The sequence below is a fragment of the Pseudophryne corroboree genome, chromosome 2, assembly GCF_028390025.1.
Source record: "Pseudophryne corroboree isolate aPseCor3 chromosome 2, aPseCor3.hap2, whole genome shotgun sequence".
In the NCBI taxonomy this organism is placed as follows: Eukaryota; Metazoa; Chordata; class Amphibia; order Anura; family Myobatrachidae; genus Pseudophryne; species Pseudophryne corroboree.
This window is the reverse complement of record NC_086445.1, coordinates 282,140,843-282,154,235: the sequence shown is the minus strand read 5'-3', so window position 1 is coordinate 282,154,235 and position 13,393 is coordinate 282,140,843. Positions and strand designations below refer to the sequence as shown.

The following is a 13,393-nucleotide window of genomic DNA, read 5'->3' as shown; positions in this document are numbered from 1 at the left end:
TCCACCTGTTGTTCTCTGCGCCTAACACTATTCTTGTGATGTTCAATAGCACACTATCTAAAATTAGCTACTGTGACCTTTCCAATTTTGCAAAGAAGTCTGCACCCTGACACTCAATGCCTTATTGAGCCCGTCCATTTGCACAGAGACAGCCACCTCCCATTTGCCGAATTAGTGTTTACCAGTGGTCTTATCCAGATGGAGAGTTTTCTATTTCTGCAAAAGACAAAAACAAAAAAATTTTTAATAAGCTTCTAGGTCATGCAAAGTATTTCATTCAATCCTTCTCATCCCGTATTAAGGGACTGTACGTGGTCCAACAAACATTTCCAAGCTCATCTTTACTAGGGGCATTACTAGGAATGAATACTTCTTATATGGTAACTGAAAGAAATACCCTGGGGTTACCTTGTCTCTGTCCGCTTTCCTACTGATAAATACTAATGTGCAGACAGGTTTTTCTCCGTTTCTGACGTTACTTTCTTGATTTTTTGTTTTGTTTTATTTTTGGGTTTTACTATATATGTACACGAATTATACCATACTTACCTGTTCCACTGGTCTCAGCCACTTCCCCCACAAGCTACTGCTCTTCTTTTACCGGTTGGATACTCCTCTGGGTGCATGAGAAATGGCTGAAAACGATCAGGTCACCTTCTCCTCCTAAATAAAACTTCAACATTCATTAGTACATATATAGGTTACAGTCATATTTTTCATATTTGTATTATTTTCTATAGTTTGTATGCTGGCCGTAACTGTTTCCACATCTACATATGGCAGTGTACTTGCATTCTCTTTTTTTTTCTTCCTACTTATTTATTGTTGCTACAAGTTCAAACAGTTCTTATATTTCCATTCTTGTCTTATATGACTTTGGTTAGACATACCACCTGCAACACCTTAGGATCAAACTCACCAACCCCTCTTGCTGTCACAGGTTTAAACAATTTGTATGTCTGACCCTTTGTTTTGGGGATTTTATCAGACATATTCTTATCCTTAAGTTCTGCAATACCTCTGGTTCAAAACTGTCCACCCTAGGGACTGGTACCCTATCTTTGTCAGTCATACATTCCCATTCAGACAAAAAGTCTGCAGCGTGTGGACCTTATTTCCCACACATAATACTTTTTCCTTTAAACTTCGCTGACCCCCTGGGCTGCGGCTCTTCAACCTGAACCCTGGTTAAACGTCCCTTACTTGAGCAACTGGCTCCCATATTTGTGGGTCTTTTCTAATAACTTGAAAAAATTCCCACAAACACCAAAATACTCAATATAAGTAGACGGTGGAAGTATCCCTGAGCGCCTTCCACTCGCTCTCGCCCACGCTGGCCAGTACAACGATACACTGTTGGTAGCGGATCGCAATGTACCCAACTTAGGGCTCCTATCAGACCTTAAAACACCGTAATTTCTTTCGGTGGAAGTTCTGTTTGGAATATTTTCCTGAGAGAGGCAGCGAAAAATTCCTTTTCGGTATCTTTCAACTGGAATTGTTTGCAGGGTGAAAAACAGAGAAATTAGATAACTATCCTTCACCCTTTACAGTGAAGCCCACCAGGGAGATTTCCCGACGTCATCAAAGAAAAACCCCTTTGTCTATACAATCACGTCTGCGTATGCTCTTCCACAGCGCATATGACACAATGGTATCACGTTGTGCTGTGCAGAACAAACGGACATGTGATGCAATAGCACAGCCTATAGATACTAGTTATCTATATGCCCTACGATTGCTGTAGACCACTTAGCCTAGACCACTCCAAACCACTTTAGTTGTATGGGATACCACTTCAGACCACTTCAGTTCCTAATAACGCAGGGTAGCGAACCCTACGCCACCGGGCCTCTACGAACCCAGTGTTACCACTTCTTACTACTTCAGTTCTTGGGTTCAGTATCCACTCACTCCTGCGTTCGCTCACTCAAATGCACTTTGTTTTTCTGTACAGAAAATTTAAATTCATTCAGATAGGCAGCTTTACCCCAGAGGCAATACAGTTTTTAAACTAAATTTAGAGTAACCTGCTTATGAAATCTGATAGTTATGTGCTATTGTATTAAATGTCTACTATCTCACCTTTGAACTAAACGACACTATTGTATAATTTGTACTCAGCGCCCGCATTCTTACGCACTTTACGCAAACACGCGACCGTGCGTGTCTCTTACGCTGCGTGCGCAGTCCTGTACTTTGTCCGAGACACGTGTACATAACCCTGCGTCCGCAATAAATCACACAGCTCTATAAATGTGAACAATACTAATTACTATTGCCCACTAGACACAACTTGTTCTGTATAAACTTTTATGCAGACCTGCGTTTGTGTCTTTACGCTTACTTCCTTAAAATACTGTTATTTCAAATTTACCTATAAATTTACCTATATAGCAACAAATGTATCCTATTTCACACAGATCTATAATGACTAGCAATAATCAATAATTTAAATGATATGATTCAGATTGGATAGCTATCTTGCAAAACATACACTGATATAAATATACACATAATTATAATAATTATTATATGTACCATTCACTGGTCTCCTGAGACTCATTTACCCATTCAGTGCTTCTAATTTGCATATCAACAGAGGTTCATATGCCTGTTCAAGAGGGTAATGGGACAGGTTAATTAACATTTCAATGGCTATCCTAAACTAGCAAGCAGAGTTACTAAATCCTAGAGGTAAGAGAAAAAAAACTTTCTTTTTTTTTAGATCTGTGTAATTCTTACACTAAGTATTCATCTCTTAACTCTCACTAGGCCCAGCTGAAACTATTTGTAATTAACTATGGCATGGGTTAAATAAATGCATTGGTAACTCATAAATGGGGTTTGATGTGACCAAGGAAAGCTGATTATTCTGATAAGTGAAAATCAGCCATTTAGAAAAATTACCTTCCCAAAATGGCCGCTGCTCCTCCCCCTTCCACATCTATGAGTGTTACACAAAATGGTGGACAGGCCATGTGGTTAGTCCAAAATGGAGGACAGACCATGCGGCTTCCTTTGTCAAAAGAAATCACACATCATACAAGCACCAGAAGTTATTTTAGGCCTGAGTTAAAAATAAAAACTATATCAAGGCTATGCAGCAACTTTTAAATGTACTTTTAACCCTACTTAACAGATAAACAATCTAATCTGAATCAAACACAATATGACTTATTTGAACCTTGTTTTGCAACAATAAAAATACATTTTAGCATCTTAAATATTATGAGAAACGCATTGTCCCTTGAATTTCATATCAGCGGCTTACTGATACCACAACAATACATTAACGTGGATGTTATTTTCATCAGCTTCTCAATGCGTCCATTGGAGCCGGTCAATTACAACCGCGTTTGTAATGTACAGTGCATCATTAAGAATGTGATATCGCGGACCAGCCCCCATCTAAGAATGCCAAATTGATTTCTCACAAATATTTAAAATGGCCGCTCTAATATATATTGTAAATGCCTGCACCTCTTATTACCATATGCGATAAAAGTGCGCTGTACATCGCAAAACACTATCCCATAAGAGAAAACAATACACCCACACATTATCTGAGTTCCAAAGCTCATTGAAGTATATATTTGCTATTAAAAGGATATGGATTCAATATATATTACAAAGTACAGTATACCTATAGTTACATTGTTACACTCACACAGTAAGCAGTAAAAACATACAATTACATACAGTTTCATACAGTTTCAGTTACATGCCAGCGATACAATTACCATATCTTTCTCATATAAATTTGTCCCTCCATATGACTCTCTCTCTCTGTAAAATCATGCAAGACCTCCATCATCGTCTCAGACCTTACAGCCACTCTCAGACCAAAACAAAAACTACTTTTCCTGTGTGACCAGCAAAATGTGTTAACTAGTTTCTGGGGGAGGGGTTCATGATGAGTCACTATTCTCTTTTAATATGCTGATCAGGTTCAGCCTTGAAGACATCCAAAGGGCTGGCATGAGTTCCCTGTCCACTGTAACATTCATTGTTCTAACAAAGTGATTTAACTATTTGCTGCAATGTCCTTCAACTTCATAACAAGTATCAAAGTAATCTGCACATTAAGCTGGTTGTTTTAATAGTAAACATGACCGGTCTATCTTGTTTAGTTCAAATAATACACATTCATGACATTACTTCATTAGATAATTTTAAATCATCATGATGTCTGGCGCTTGATATTATTATAATTATGTACTGTATGAAATAAGTGTCGAATCCATCTCTGTGGCATGTCCGTGTAAATGCGTGTGTTACCATATATGGCTGTGCTCGCTGCGCGTATTTGCAAGTATAGCGACTTAAATGTGTGTAGTTTGTATGTTCTCTTTATGTAATATTTTTGACTGCGACACTCCCAACACTGAAAAACTGACAAAAACTGTTGTTCATACAAATTCGTAATATCCGTGATTTTACCAATTTGTCGATTGTCATTTGCTTTCATCCATTACCAGATTTTCATTCCAACCAGCCAGATCTGGCAGATAATCTGCCAGATAATTGTATACTGTATGCCCAGTTTAAGAAACTTTGTTTTCATCAAGATATCACTTACATTAGAGATCCTGATTTTTTGGCTACAGATCTGGTTGTTCAGCACTTAAAGCTGGCCATACATCAGGACGATTTCTTTCCAACCAGCCAACTTTTTGGCTGTTTGGAAAGATAATCTGGCAGTGTGTGGGAGCAAACGATTATCAGCCGTTTGCTCCCACATGCTAAAAACGGCCAGAAACGGTCTGTCCAACTAGTTGGGAAAATCAAACCTGTTTGATTTTCCCAACTAATCGTTCTGGTGTAGGGGGAACTTTCCCCCCCAACTGAACGATAAGTAGGTGGACACTGGCCAGCAGTGTCCGCCTACTTCTTCCCCATCACTGCCGGCTGAGCTGCCCTGTCAGCTCATAATCCCCCGCAGCAGCGGCAGGAGCCGGGAGGAGGTTCAGGGGCAGCTGCAGCAGTCCATCACTGCTGCCGCGCTGCCCCTGTATTGTAACCCCTGAAGCAGCGGAGAACCAGGGGCAGCGGCGGCAGTACTTCACTGTTGCCAGGCTGCCCCTGTCACACGGAGACCTCTGTCAGCGGCCAGCGGAGCGGGAGGTGGGTGGAATTTCAGGGGCAGCGGCAGCTGGCGGAGAGCCATGGCCAGCGGGTGCAGGCTGCCCCTGTCACCCAGTAACGGAGCGGGAGGATTATCAGGTGCAGCATCGGCGGGCGGAGAACCAGGGGCAGCGGTTCATCTACAGTCAGTGTCGCGGGATAAAGAAGTAACAGCCCGCGAGACACTTACCCTGAGCTGGCCGCATCTGCTGCAGTGCTCTGTCCCTGGCCATGCTGCAGCGCACAGCAGGTAGTGTACCTGCTGCAGGGGGGGGGAGGGGGGTCTGCGTGTGTGTTTGTGCTGCAGGTGTGTGTGTGTGTGTGTGTGTGCTGCTGGGATGTGTGCATGCTGCAGGGGGACTGTCTGAGATGCCAACACATTTACTGGTGGGGGCCCCCACAACTTAATTGCCCCTGGGACCCCACCAGCCTTAAGCCAGCCCTGTTTGTTGGATAGGAACAGAGGAGGCTTTTTGACCACTGGAACAGGTCCACCTCACCGCCACCAGCATCCGTCCCGCACCAGCCCCTTTCCCGCGCCAGCCTCTGTCCCACGCCGGTCGCAGGTACCGTCCACCTCACCGCCACCAGCATCCTTCCGGCAGCAGCCGCTAAGCTTCTGTCCCGCGCCGGCTGCAGGTATAGGCCACCTTCATCGCCGCCAGCATCCTTCCCACACTGGCCGCCATCCTCTGTCCCACGCCGGCGGCAGGGGCTTGCCACCTCATCACCGTCAGGTTCCATCTCGCCGCTGCCTTCAACATCACAGGGACCACCTCCAACTACAGGAGGGACCAGCCACTTCAGTGCCGTCAGGCTCCATCCCTCACAGGCTGCAAGAACCACTGCCTTCAACGCCGCAGGGATCTGCCACTCATCGCCTCCTTCCCGCTCCAGCTACAGGAGCCAGGGACCACCTCACAACACTGCAAGCTCCAGTCGCAGGGCACATATGGAGCCGTGCAGCACACACGCACCACTCCAGTAACATAGTGGGCTCCAGCCTGTCAGACAATCCACGGAGACCACTTAGGTGGTCAACTATTGTCCCTCATACACTTAAGATATGTGGGGGTGTGAGAGAGCGAGAGAAAAGTGATGGAGAGCGAGATGTGAGGATGCGAGAGAGAAGTGATGGAGAGCGAGATGTGAGGGTGCATGTTTTGAGTTAAAAAACCCCCACTAAAGTACTGTAGGCAGGCACTATCCGCCTACTTCGGTGACATCACAAGTTGGACAGAGGTTGTCAGGTTGGTTGGTCTGATGACAAGTTGGTTAGATGTGTGGAGCACTGATAAAAAGTTGGTTAGATGTGTGGAGCACTGTTTTAGTTGGACAGATAAGGTGGATGGTTGGACGTTTGTAGTGTTGGAGAAAAGTTGGTCTGATGTATGGCTAGCATAAGTCGTGAACAAACCCATTTGCCTGAGTGACATAACTACATGACACTTTAGTTTGGCCAGCTGAAACATACATACAGATTGTGGTCATCCTCCAACTGGATTTAGTATCATAAGGGTAGAGAGAGGGTAATGTTGTGTCCTCACCTCTGATAGGTGACTGCTTCTGTGGAGAGGAATCTTCCCACGATAACCTCCCTCAGCTCTTTTTAGGAGGTGGAGTAGACATTCCTTTTGCTGCTGGATAAAAATAGAATTCTTATGTGACATAAATCTGACTCCTTGCAATTGGATTTCAGTTGGTGTTTCAAAAGGGAAATCTTGAATTTTCATTCTTACGTTCTACCTTTCACAAGCCCACGCTACAGCTATACATAGATACATAGTAGTTTCTTTTAGATGCATATAAAATAGAATGGTGGATGAATCTTACTGTGGCACAATCTGACATACCCACCATGCAAATTGCAAATTCCACCATTAACCCTGTGACTTTCAGCTGTATACATACAGTATTTAATTTTTTGTTTGTTATTTTTGTATCTTATTTATGCTATTAGCCCTGATATTTTATTATAAAAGAAAGGCTACTGTATCAAATCATGCAGGCTTGTTATTAATACTTCTTGTACTACAAAGATACCACTTAACCAGCAAAGTTGTCCAGAAAGCTAATGTATTATGCAGTTTTCTTATCAAATACATGGCCCCACAATGGGGTAGGAATGCTTCCAGGAAGAATCACAGTTGGGTTCTTTCCAGCATCCTTTGCTTATTATACGATCTGATTTACTACTTTTATATGATGTGCACACAGAAGTATTAATTATTGACAAACTCTGTCCATTTATTTCTTTAACAGTGAGAGCAGCTCCACGTTCTCCAGATAGGAGGGCAAGTCGCAGTGCTCATTCCCACACAGGATCATTCTCCAACCCACCATTGTCATCTAGCAAGGAGAATCTCCCTGTGCTAAACACAAGAATAATCTGCCCAGGTAATTCAAGCAAACAAAGATTAAACTTAGTGTATTATTTTTGTAATATCTGCATTAATCCACTTTTCTTAATGTATCGTAAGTGCATACGGTACTTTGAAAAAGTTTTAGGCAGGTATGGAAAAAATGCTGCAAAGTAAAAATGCTTTCAAAAATAGACGTGCTAATTGTTTATTTTTATGACATGAATGAACAGAAGAGAAATCTAAATCAAATCAATGCTTCACTGTTGCCTTTCAGACACTCATTAGTGTATCGCTCTCCAGCCCTTCGATGAAAAAACTGCCTTCTTTTATAGCCAAATATTTCATATTTTGATTCCTCAGTCCAGAGCACCTGCTGACATTTTTCTACACTCCAGTTCCTATGTTTTTGTGCATAGTTGCGACTCTTGGCCTTGTTTCCACATGAAAGGTATGGATTTTTGGTCGCAGTTCTTCCATGAAGACCACTTCTGGCTAGACTTCTCCTAACAGTAGATGGGTGTACCTGTGTCCCACTGGTTTCTGCCAGTTCTGAGCTAATGGCACTGCTGCACATCTTCCAATTAAATAAGCATAATGTGTCTTTCCACTGTTGCACTTGGTTTCCTTGGCTGACCACTGCTCAACGTTGCCCGTTTCTTTGTGCTTCAGTGCTGAGAAACACAAGCGGATACTTTCTTCATTATGCAATACCATCCAGGAGGCGTCTGTCTCCAAATTTATTCTGCAGCATGATAATGACCCCAAACATACAGCCAATGTCCTTAAGAACTATCTTCAGTGTAAAGAAGAACAAGGAGTCCTGGAAGTGTTGATATGGCCCCATGGAGCCCTGATCTCAACATCGCTGAGCCTGACTGGGATTACATGAAGAGACAGAAGGATTTGAGCAAGCCTACATCCTCAGAAGATCTGTGGTTTGTTCTCCAGGATGTTTGGAAAAACCTACCTGCTGAGTTCTTTCAAAAATTGTGTTCAACTGTACCTAGAAAAATTGATGCTGTTTTGGAGGCAAAGGTTGGTTACACTAAATATTGATTTGATTTGGATTTCTCTTCTGTTCATTCACTTTGCATTTTTGTTAATTGATAAACATAAACTATTAACATTTCTATTTTTGAAAGCTTTCTTACTTTGCAGCACTTTTTCCATACCTGCCTAACACTTTGCACAGTACTGTAGTTGACACACATAATCACATATAGGTGACATGAGAATATGATCTAGCTCAGTATATTTCTCTGACGTCCTAGTGGATGCTGGGAACTCCGTAAGGACCATGGGGAATAGACGGGCTCCGCAGGAGACTGAGCACTCTAAAGAAAAGATTAGGTACTATCTGGTGTGCACTGGCTCCTCCCTCTATGCCCCTCCTCCAGACCTCAGTTAGAATCTGTGCCCGGCCAGAGCTGGGTGCTCCTAGTGGGCTCTCCTGAGCTTACTAGTAAAGAAAGTATTTATTAGGTTTTTTATTTTCAGTGAGCTTCTGCTGGCAACAGACTCACTGCTACGTGGGACTAAGGGGAGAGAAGCAAACCTACCTGCTTGCAGCTAGCTTGTGCTTCTTAGGCTACTGGACACCATTAGCTCCAGAGGATTCGAACACAGGCACCTGTCCTCGATCGTCCGTTCCCGGAGCCGCGCCGCCGTCCCCCTCGCAGAGCCAGAAGAACAGAAGCTTGAAGACGACGAAATCGGCGGCAGAAGACTCCTGTCTTCATTTAAGGTAGCGCACAGCACCGCAGCTGTGCGCCATTGCTCCCAGCACACTTACACACTCCGGTCACTGTAGGGTGCAGGGCGCTGGGGGGGGGGGCGCCCTCGGCAGCAATTGAAGTACCTTTTGGCAATAAAAATACATATATACAGTCTGGCACTGTATATATGTATAAACCCCCGCCATTTTTTTACACAGAAAGCGGGACAGAAGCCCGCCACTGAGGGGGCGGGGCCTTCTTCCTCAGCACACCAGCGCCATTTTCTCTTCACAGCTCCGCTGGAAGCAGCTCCCCAGGCTCTCCCCTGCAGTATCCAGGTACAAGAAGGGTAAAAAAGAGAGGGGGGGCACATAAATTTAGGCGCAAATAAAACATATAAGGCAGCTATTGGGTAATCACTTATTATAAGTGAAAATCCCTGTGTTATATAGCGCTGTGGTGTGTGCTGGCATACTCTCTCTCTGTCTCCCCAAAGGACTTTGTGGGGTCCTGTCCTCAGTCTGAGCCTTCCCTGTGTGTGTGCGGTGTGTCGGTACGGCTGTGTCGACATGTTTGATGAGGAGGGTTACGTGGAGGCGGAGCAAGGGCAGATAAGTGTGGTGTCGCCCCCGTCGCGGCCGACACCTGATTGGATGGATATGTGGAAGGTCTTAAACGACAATGTTAGCACCTTACATAAAAGGTTTGATGCAGCCGGGGTCTCAGCCCGCGCCTGCCCAGGCGATTCAGAAAACGTCAGGGGCTCATAAACGCCCTCTATCTCAGATGGTTGACACAGATGTCGTCACGGAGTCCGACTCCAGTGTCGACGATGATGAGGCACATTTACAGTCTTAAATTACCAAGGCCATCCGATACATGATTGTTGCAATGAAAGATGTATTACACATTTCTGAGATTAACCCTGTTAATACCAAGAGGGTTTATATGTTTGGGGAGAAAAAGCAGCCAGTGACTTTTCCCCCATCTGATGAATTAAATGAATTATGTGAAGAAGCGTGGAGTTCCCCTGATAAGAAACTAGTGATTTCTAAGAGGTTACTGATGGCGTACCATTTCCCGCCAACGGACAGGTTACGTTGGGAAACATCCCCTAGGGTGGACAAGGCGCTGACACGCTTATCTAAAATGGTGGCCCTGCCGTCTCAGGATACGGCCGCCCTAAAGGAGCCTGCGGATAGAAAGCAGGAATCTATCCTGAAGTCAGTGTATACACACTCTGGTACTCTACTGAGACCTGCTATTGCTTCAGCCTGGATGTGTAGTGCTGTAGCAGCATGGACAGATACTCTGTCAGACGACATAGATTCCCTCGACAGGGATACTGTTTTGCTAACCCTGGGCCATATAAAAGACGTCGTCTTATATATGCGGGATGCTCAGAGGGACATTTGCCTGCTGGGCTCTAGAATTAATGCTATGTCCATTTCTGCCAGGAGGGTCTAATGGACTCGGAAATGGACAGGAGATGCTGATTCTAAAAAACACATGGAGGTTTTGCCTTATAAGTGTGAGGAATTGTTTGGGGACGGTCTATCGGACCTCGTGTCCACAGCGACAGCTGGAAAGTCGACTTTCTTGCCTCAGATTTCCTCACAGCCTAAGAAAGCACCGTATTATCAAATGCAGTCCTTTCGTTCTCAGAAAGGCAAGAGGGTCAGGGGCGCATCCTTTCTTGCCAGAGGCAGGGGTAGAGGTAAGAAGCTGCACCATGCAGCCAGTTCCCAGGAACAAAAGTCCTCCCCTGCTTCCACTAAGTCCACCGCATGACGTTGGGGCTCCACAGGCGGAGCCAGGTGCGGTGGGGGCGCGTCTCCGAAACTTCAGCAACCAGTGGGTTCGCTCACAGGTGGATCTCTGGGCTGTACAAATTGTATCTCAGGGATACAAGCTGGAATTCAAAGCGACTCCCCCCCGCCGTTACCTCAAATCAGCCTTGCCAGCTTCCCCCATGGAAAGGGAGGTAGTACTGGCGGCAATTCATAAGCTGTACCTCCAGCAAGTGATTATCAGGGTCCCCCTCCTTCAACAGGGAAGGGGTTACTATTGCACAATGTTTGTGGTACCGAAACCGGACGGTTCGGTGAGACCCATTCTGAATTTAAAATCCTTGAACACTTATATAAAGAAGTTCAAGTTCAAAATGGAATCGCTCAGAGCGCTTATTGCAAGCCTGGAAGAGGGGGATTTTATGGTGTCGCTGGACATCAAGGATGCTTACTTGCATGTCCCCATTTACCCACTTCACCAGGAGTACCTCAGGTTTGTGGTACAGGACTGTCATTACCAGTTCCAGACGTTGCCGTTTGGCCTGTACACGGCACCGAGGATATTTACCAAGGTAATGGCCGAAATGATGATACTCCTTCGGAAGAAGGGAGTTATAGTTATCCCGTACTTGGACGATCTCCTCATAAAGGCGAGGTCCAGAGAGCAGTTGTTGATCAGCGTAGCACTGTCTCAGGAAGTGTTGCAACAGCACGGCTGGATTCTGAATGTTCCAAAGTCGCAGCTGATTCCTACGACGCGTCTGCTTTTCCTGGGCATGATTCTGGACACAGAACAGAAGGTGTTTCTCCCGGTGGAGAAGGCCCAGGAATTAGCATCTCTGGTCAGGGACCTCCTGAAACCAAAACAGGTATCGGTGCATCACTGCACGCGAGTCCTGGGAAAGATGGTGGCTTCATACGAAGCCATTCCCTTCGGCAGGTTCCATGCGAGGATCTTTCAGTGGGATCTGTTGGACAAGTGGTCCGGATCGCATCTCCAGATGCATCGGCTGATCACCCTGTCCCCAAGGGCCAGGGTGTCTCTTCTGTGGTGGCTGCAGAGTGCTCACCTTCTCGAGGGCCGCAGGTTCGGCATACAGGACTGGGTCCTGGTGACCACGGATGCAAGCCTCCGAGGATGGGGGGCAGTCACTCAGGGAAGAAACTTCCAAGGGCTGTGGTCAAGTCTGGAGACTTCTCTACACATAAATATGCTGGAACTAAGGGCCATTTACAACGCCCTGAGTCAAGCAGGGCCCTGCTTCGAAACCGGCCAGTGCTGATTCAGTCAGACAACATCACGGCGGTCGCCCATGTAAACCGCCAGGGCGGCACAAGAAGCAGGATGGCAATGGCGGAACCCACAAAGATTCTTCGGTGGGCGGAGAATCATGTGCAAGCACTGTCAGCAGTGTTCATTCCGGGAGTGGATAACTGGGAAGCAGACTTCCTCAGCAGACACGACCTCCACCCGGGAGAGTGGGGACTTCATCAAGAAGTCTTCACACAGATTGCAAAGCGATGGGAACTGCCACAGGTGGACATGATGGCGTCCCGCCTCAACAAAAAGCTAAAAAGATATTGCGCCAGGTCAAGGGACCCTCAGGCGATAGCTGTGGACGCGCTAGTGACACCGTGGGTGTACCAGTCGGTAGATGTGTTTCCTCCTCTTCCTCTCATACCCAAGGTACTGAGAATAGTAAGAAAGAGAGGAATAAGAACAATACTCATTGTTCCGGATTGGCCAAGAAGGACTTGGTACCCGGAACTGCAAGAAATGCGCACAGTGGACCCATGGCCTCTGCCTCTCAGACAGGACCTGCTGCAACAAGGGCCCTGTCTGTTTCAAGACTTACCGCGGCTGCGTTTGACGGCATGGCGGTTGAACGCCGGAACCTAGCGGAAAAAGGCATTCCGGATGAAGTTATTCCTACGCTGATAAAGGCTAGGAAGGACGTGACAGCAAAGCATATCACCGTATATGGCGAAAATATGTTGCTTGGTGTGAGGCCACGACGGCCCCTACAGAGGAATTCCAGCTGGGTCGATTCCTGCACTTCCTACAGTCAGGAGTGACTATGGGCCTAAAATTGGGGTCATAAAGGTCCAGATTTCAGCCCTATCCATTTTCTTTCAAAAAGAACTGGCTTCACTGCCTGAGGTTCAGACGTTTGTTAAGGGAGTGCTGCATATTCAGCCCCCTTTTGTGCCACCAGGGGCACCCTGGGATCTTAACGTGGTGTTGGATTTCCTGAAATCCCACTGGTTTGAGCCACTTAAGACCGTGGAACTAAAGTATCTCACGTGGAAAGTGGTCATGCTGTTGGCCTTAGCATCGGCTAGGCGTGTGTCGGAATTGGCGGCTTTGTCATGTAAAAGCCCATATCTGATCTTCCAT

At 45.6% G+C, this 13,393-nt stretch overlaps 1 protein-coding gene across 7 annotated transcripts in view; it reads left to right on the top strand.

Moving 5' to 3' along the window:
* Positions 1–13,393, top strand: part of DGKH (diacylglycerol kinase eta) — a 642,901-nt gene that overhangs the window by 445,931 nt on the left and 183,577 nt on the right. For all 7 annotated transcript variants that reach the window (XM_063952870.1, XM_063952869.1, XM_063952867.1 and 4 more), the window contains one exon: positions 7,390–7,524. In XM_063952870.1, coding sequence (XP_063808940.1) covers positions 7,390–7,524 — 135 coding nt within the window. The remainder of the gene's footprint in view (positions 1–7,389; positions 7,525–13,393) is intronic.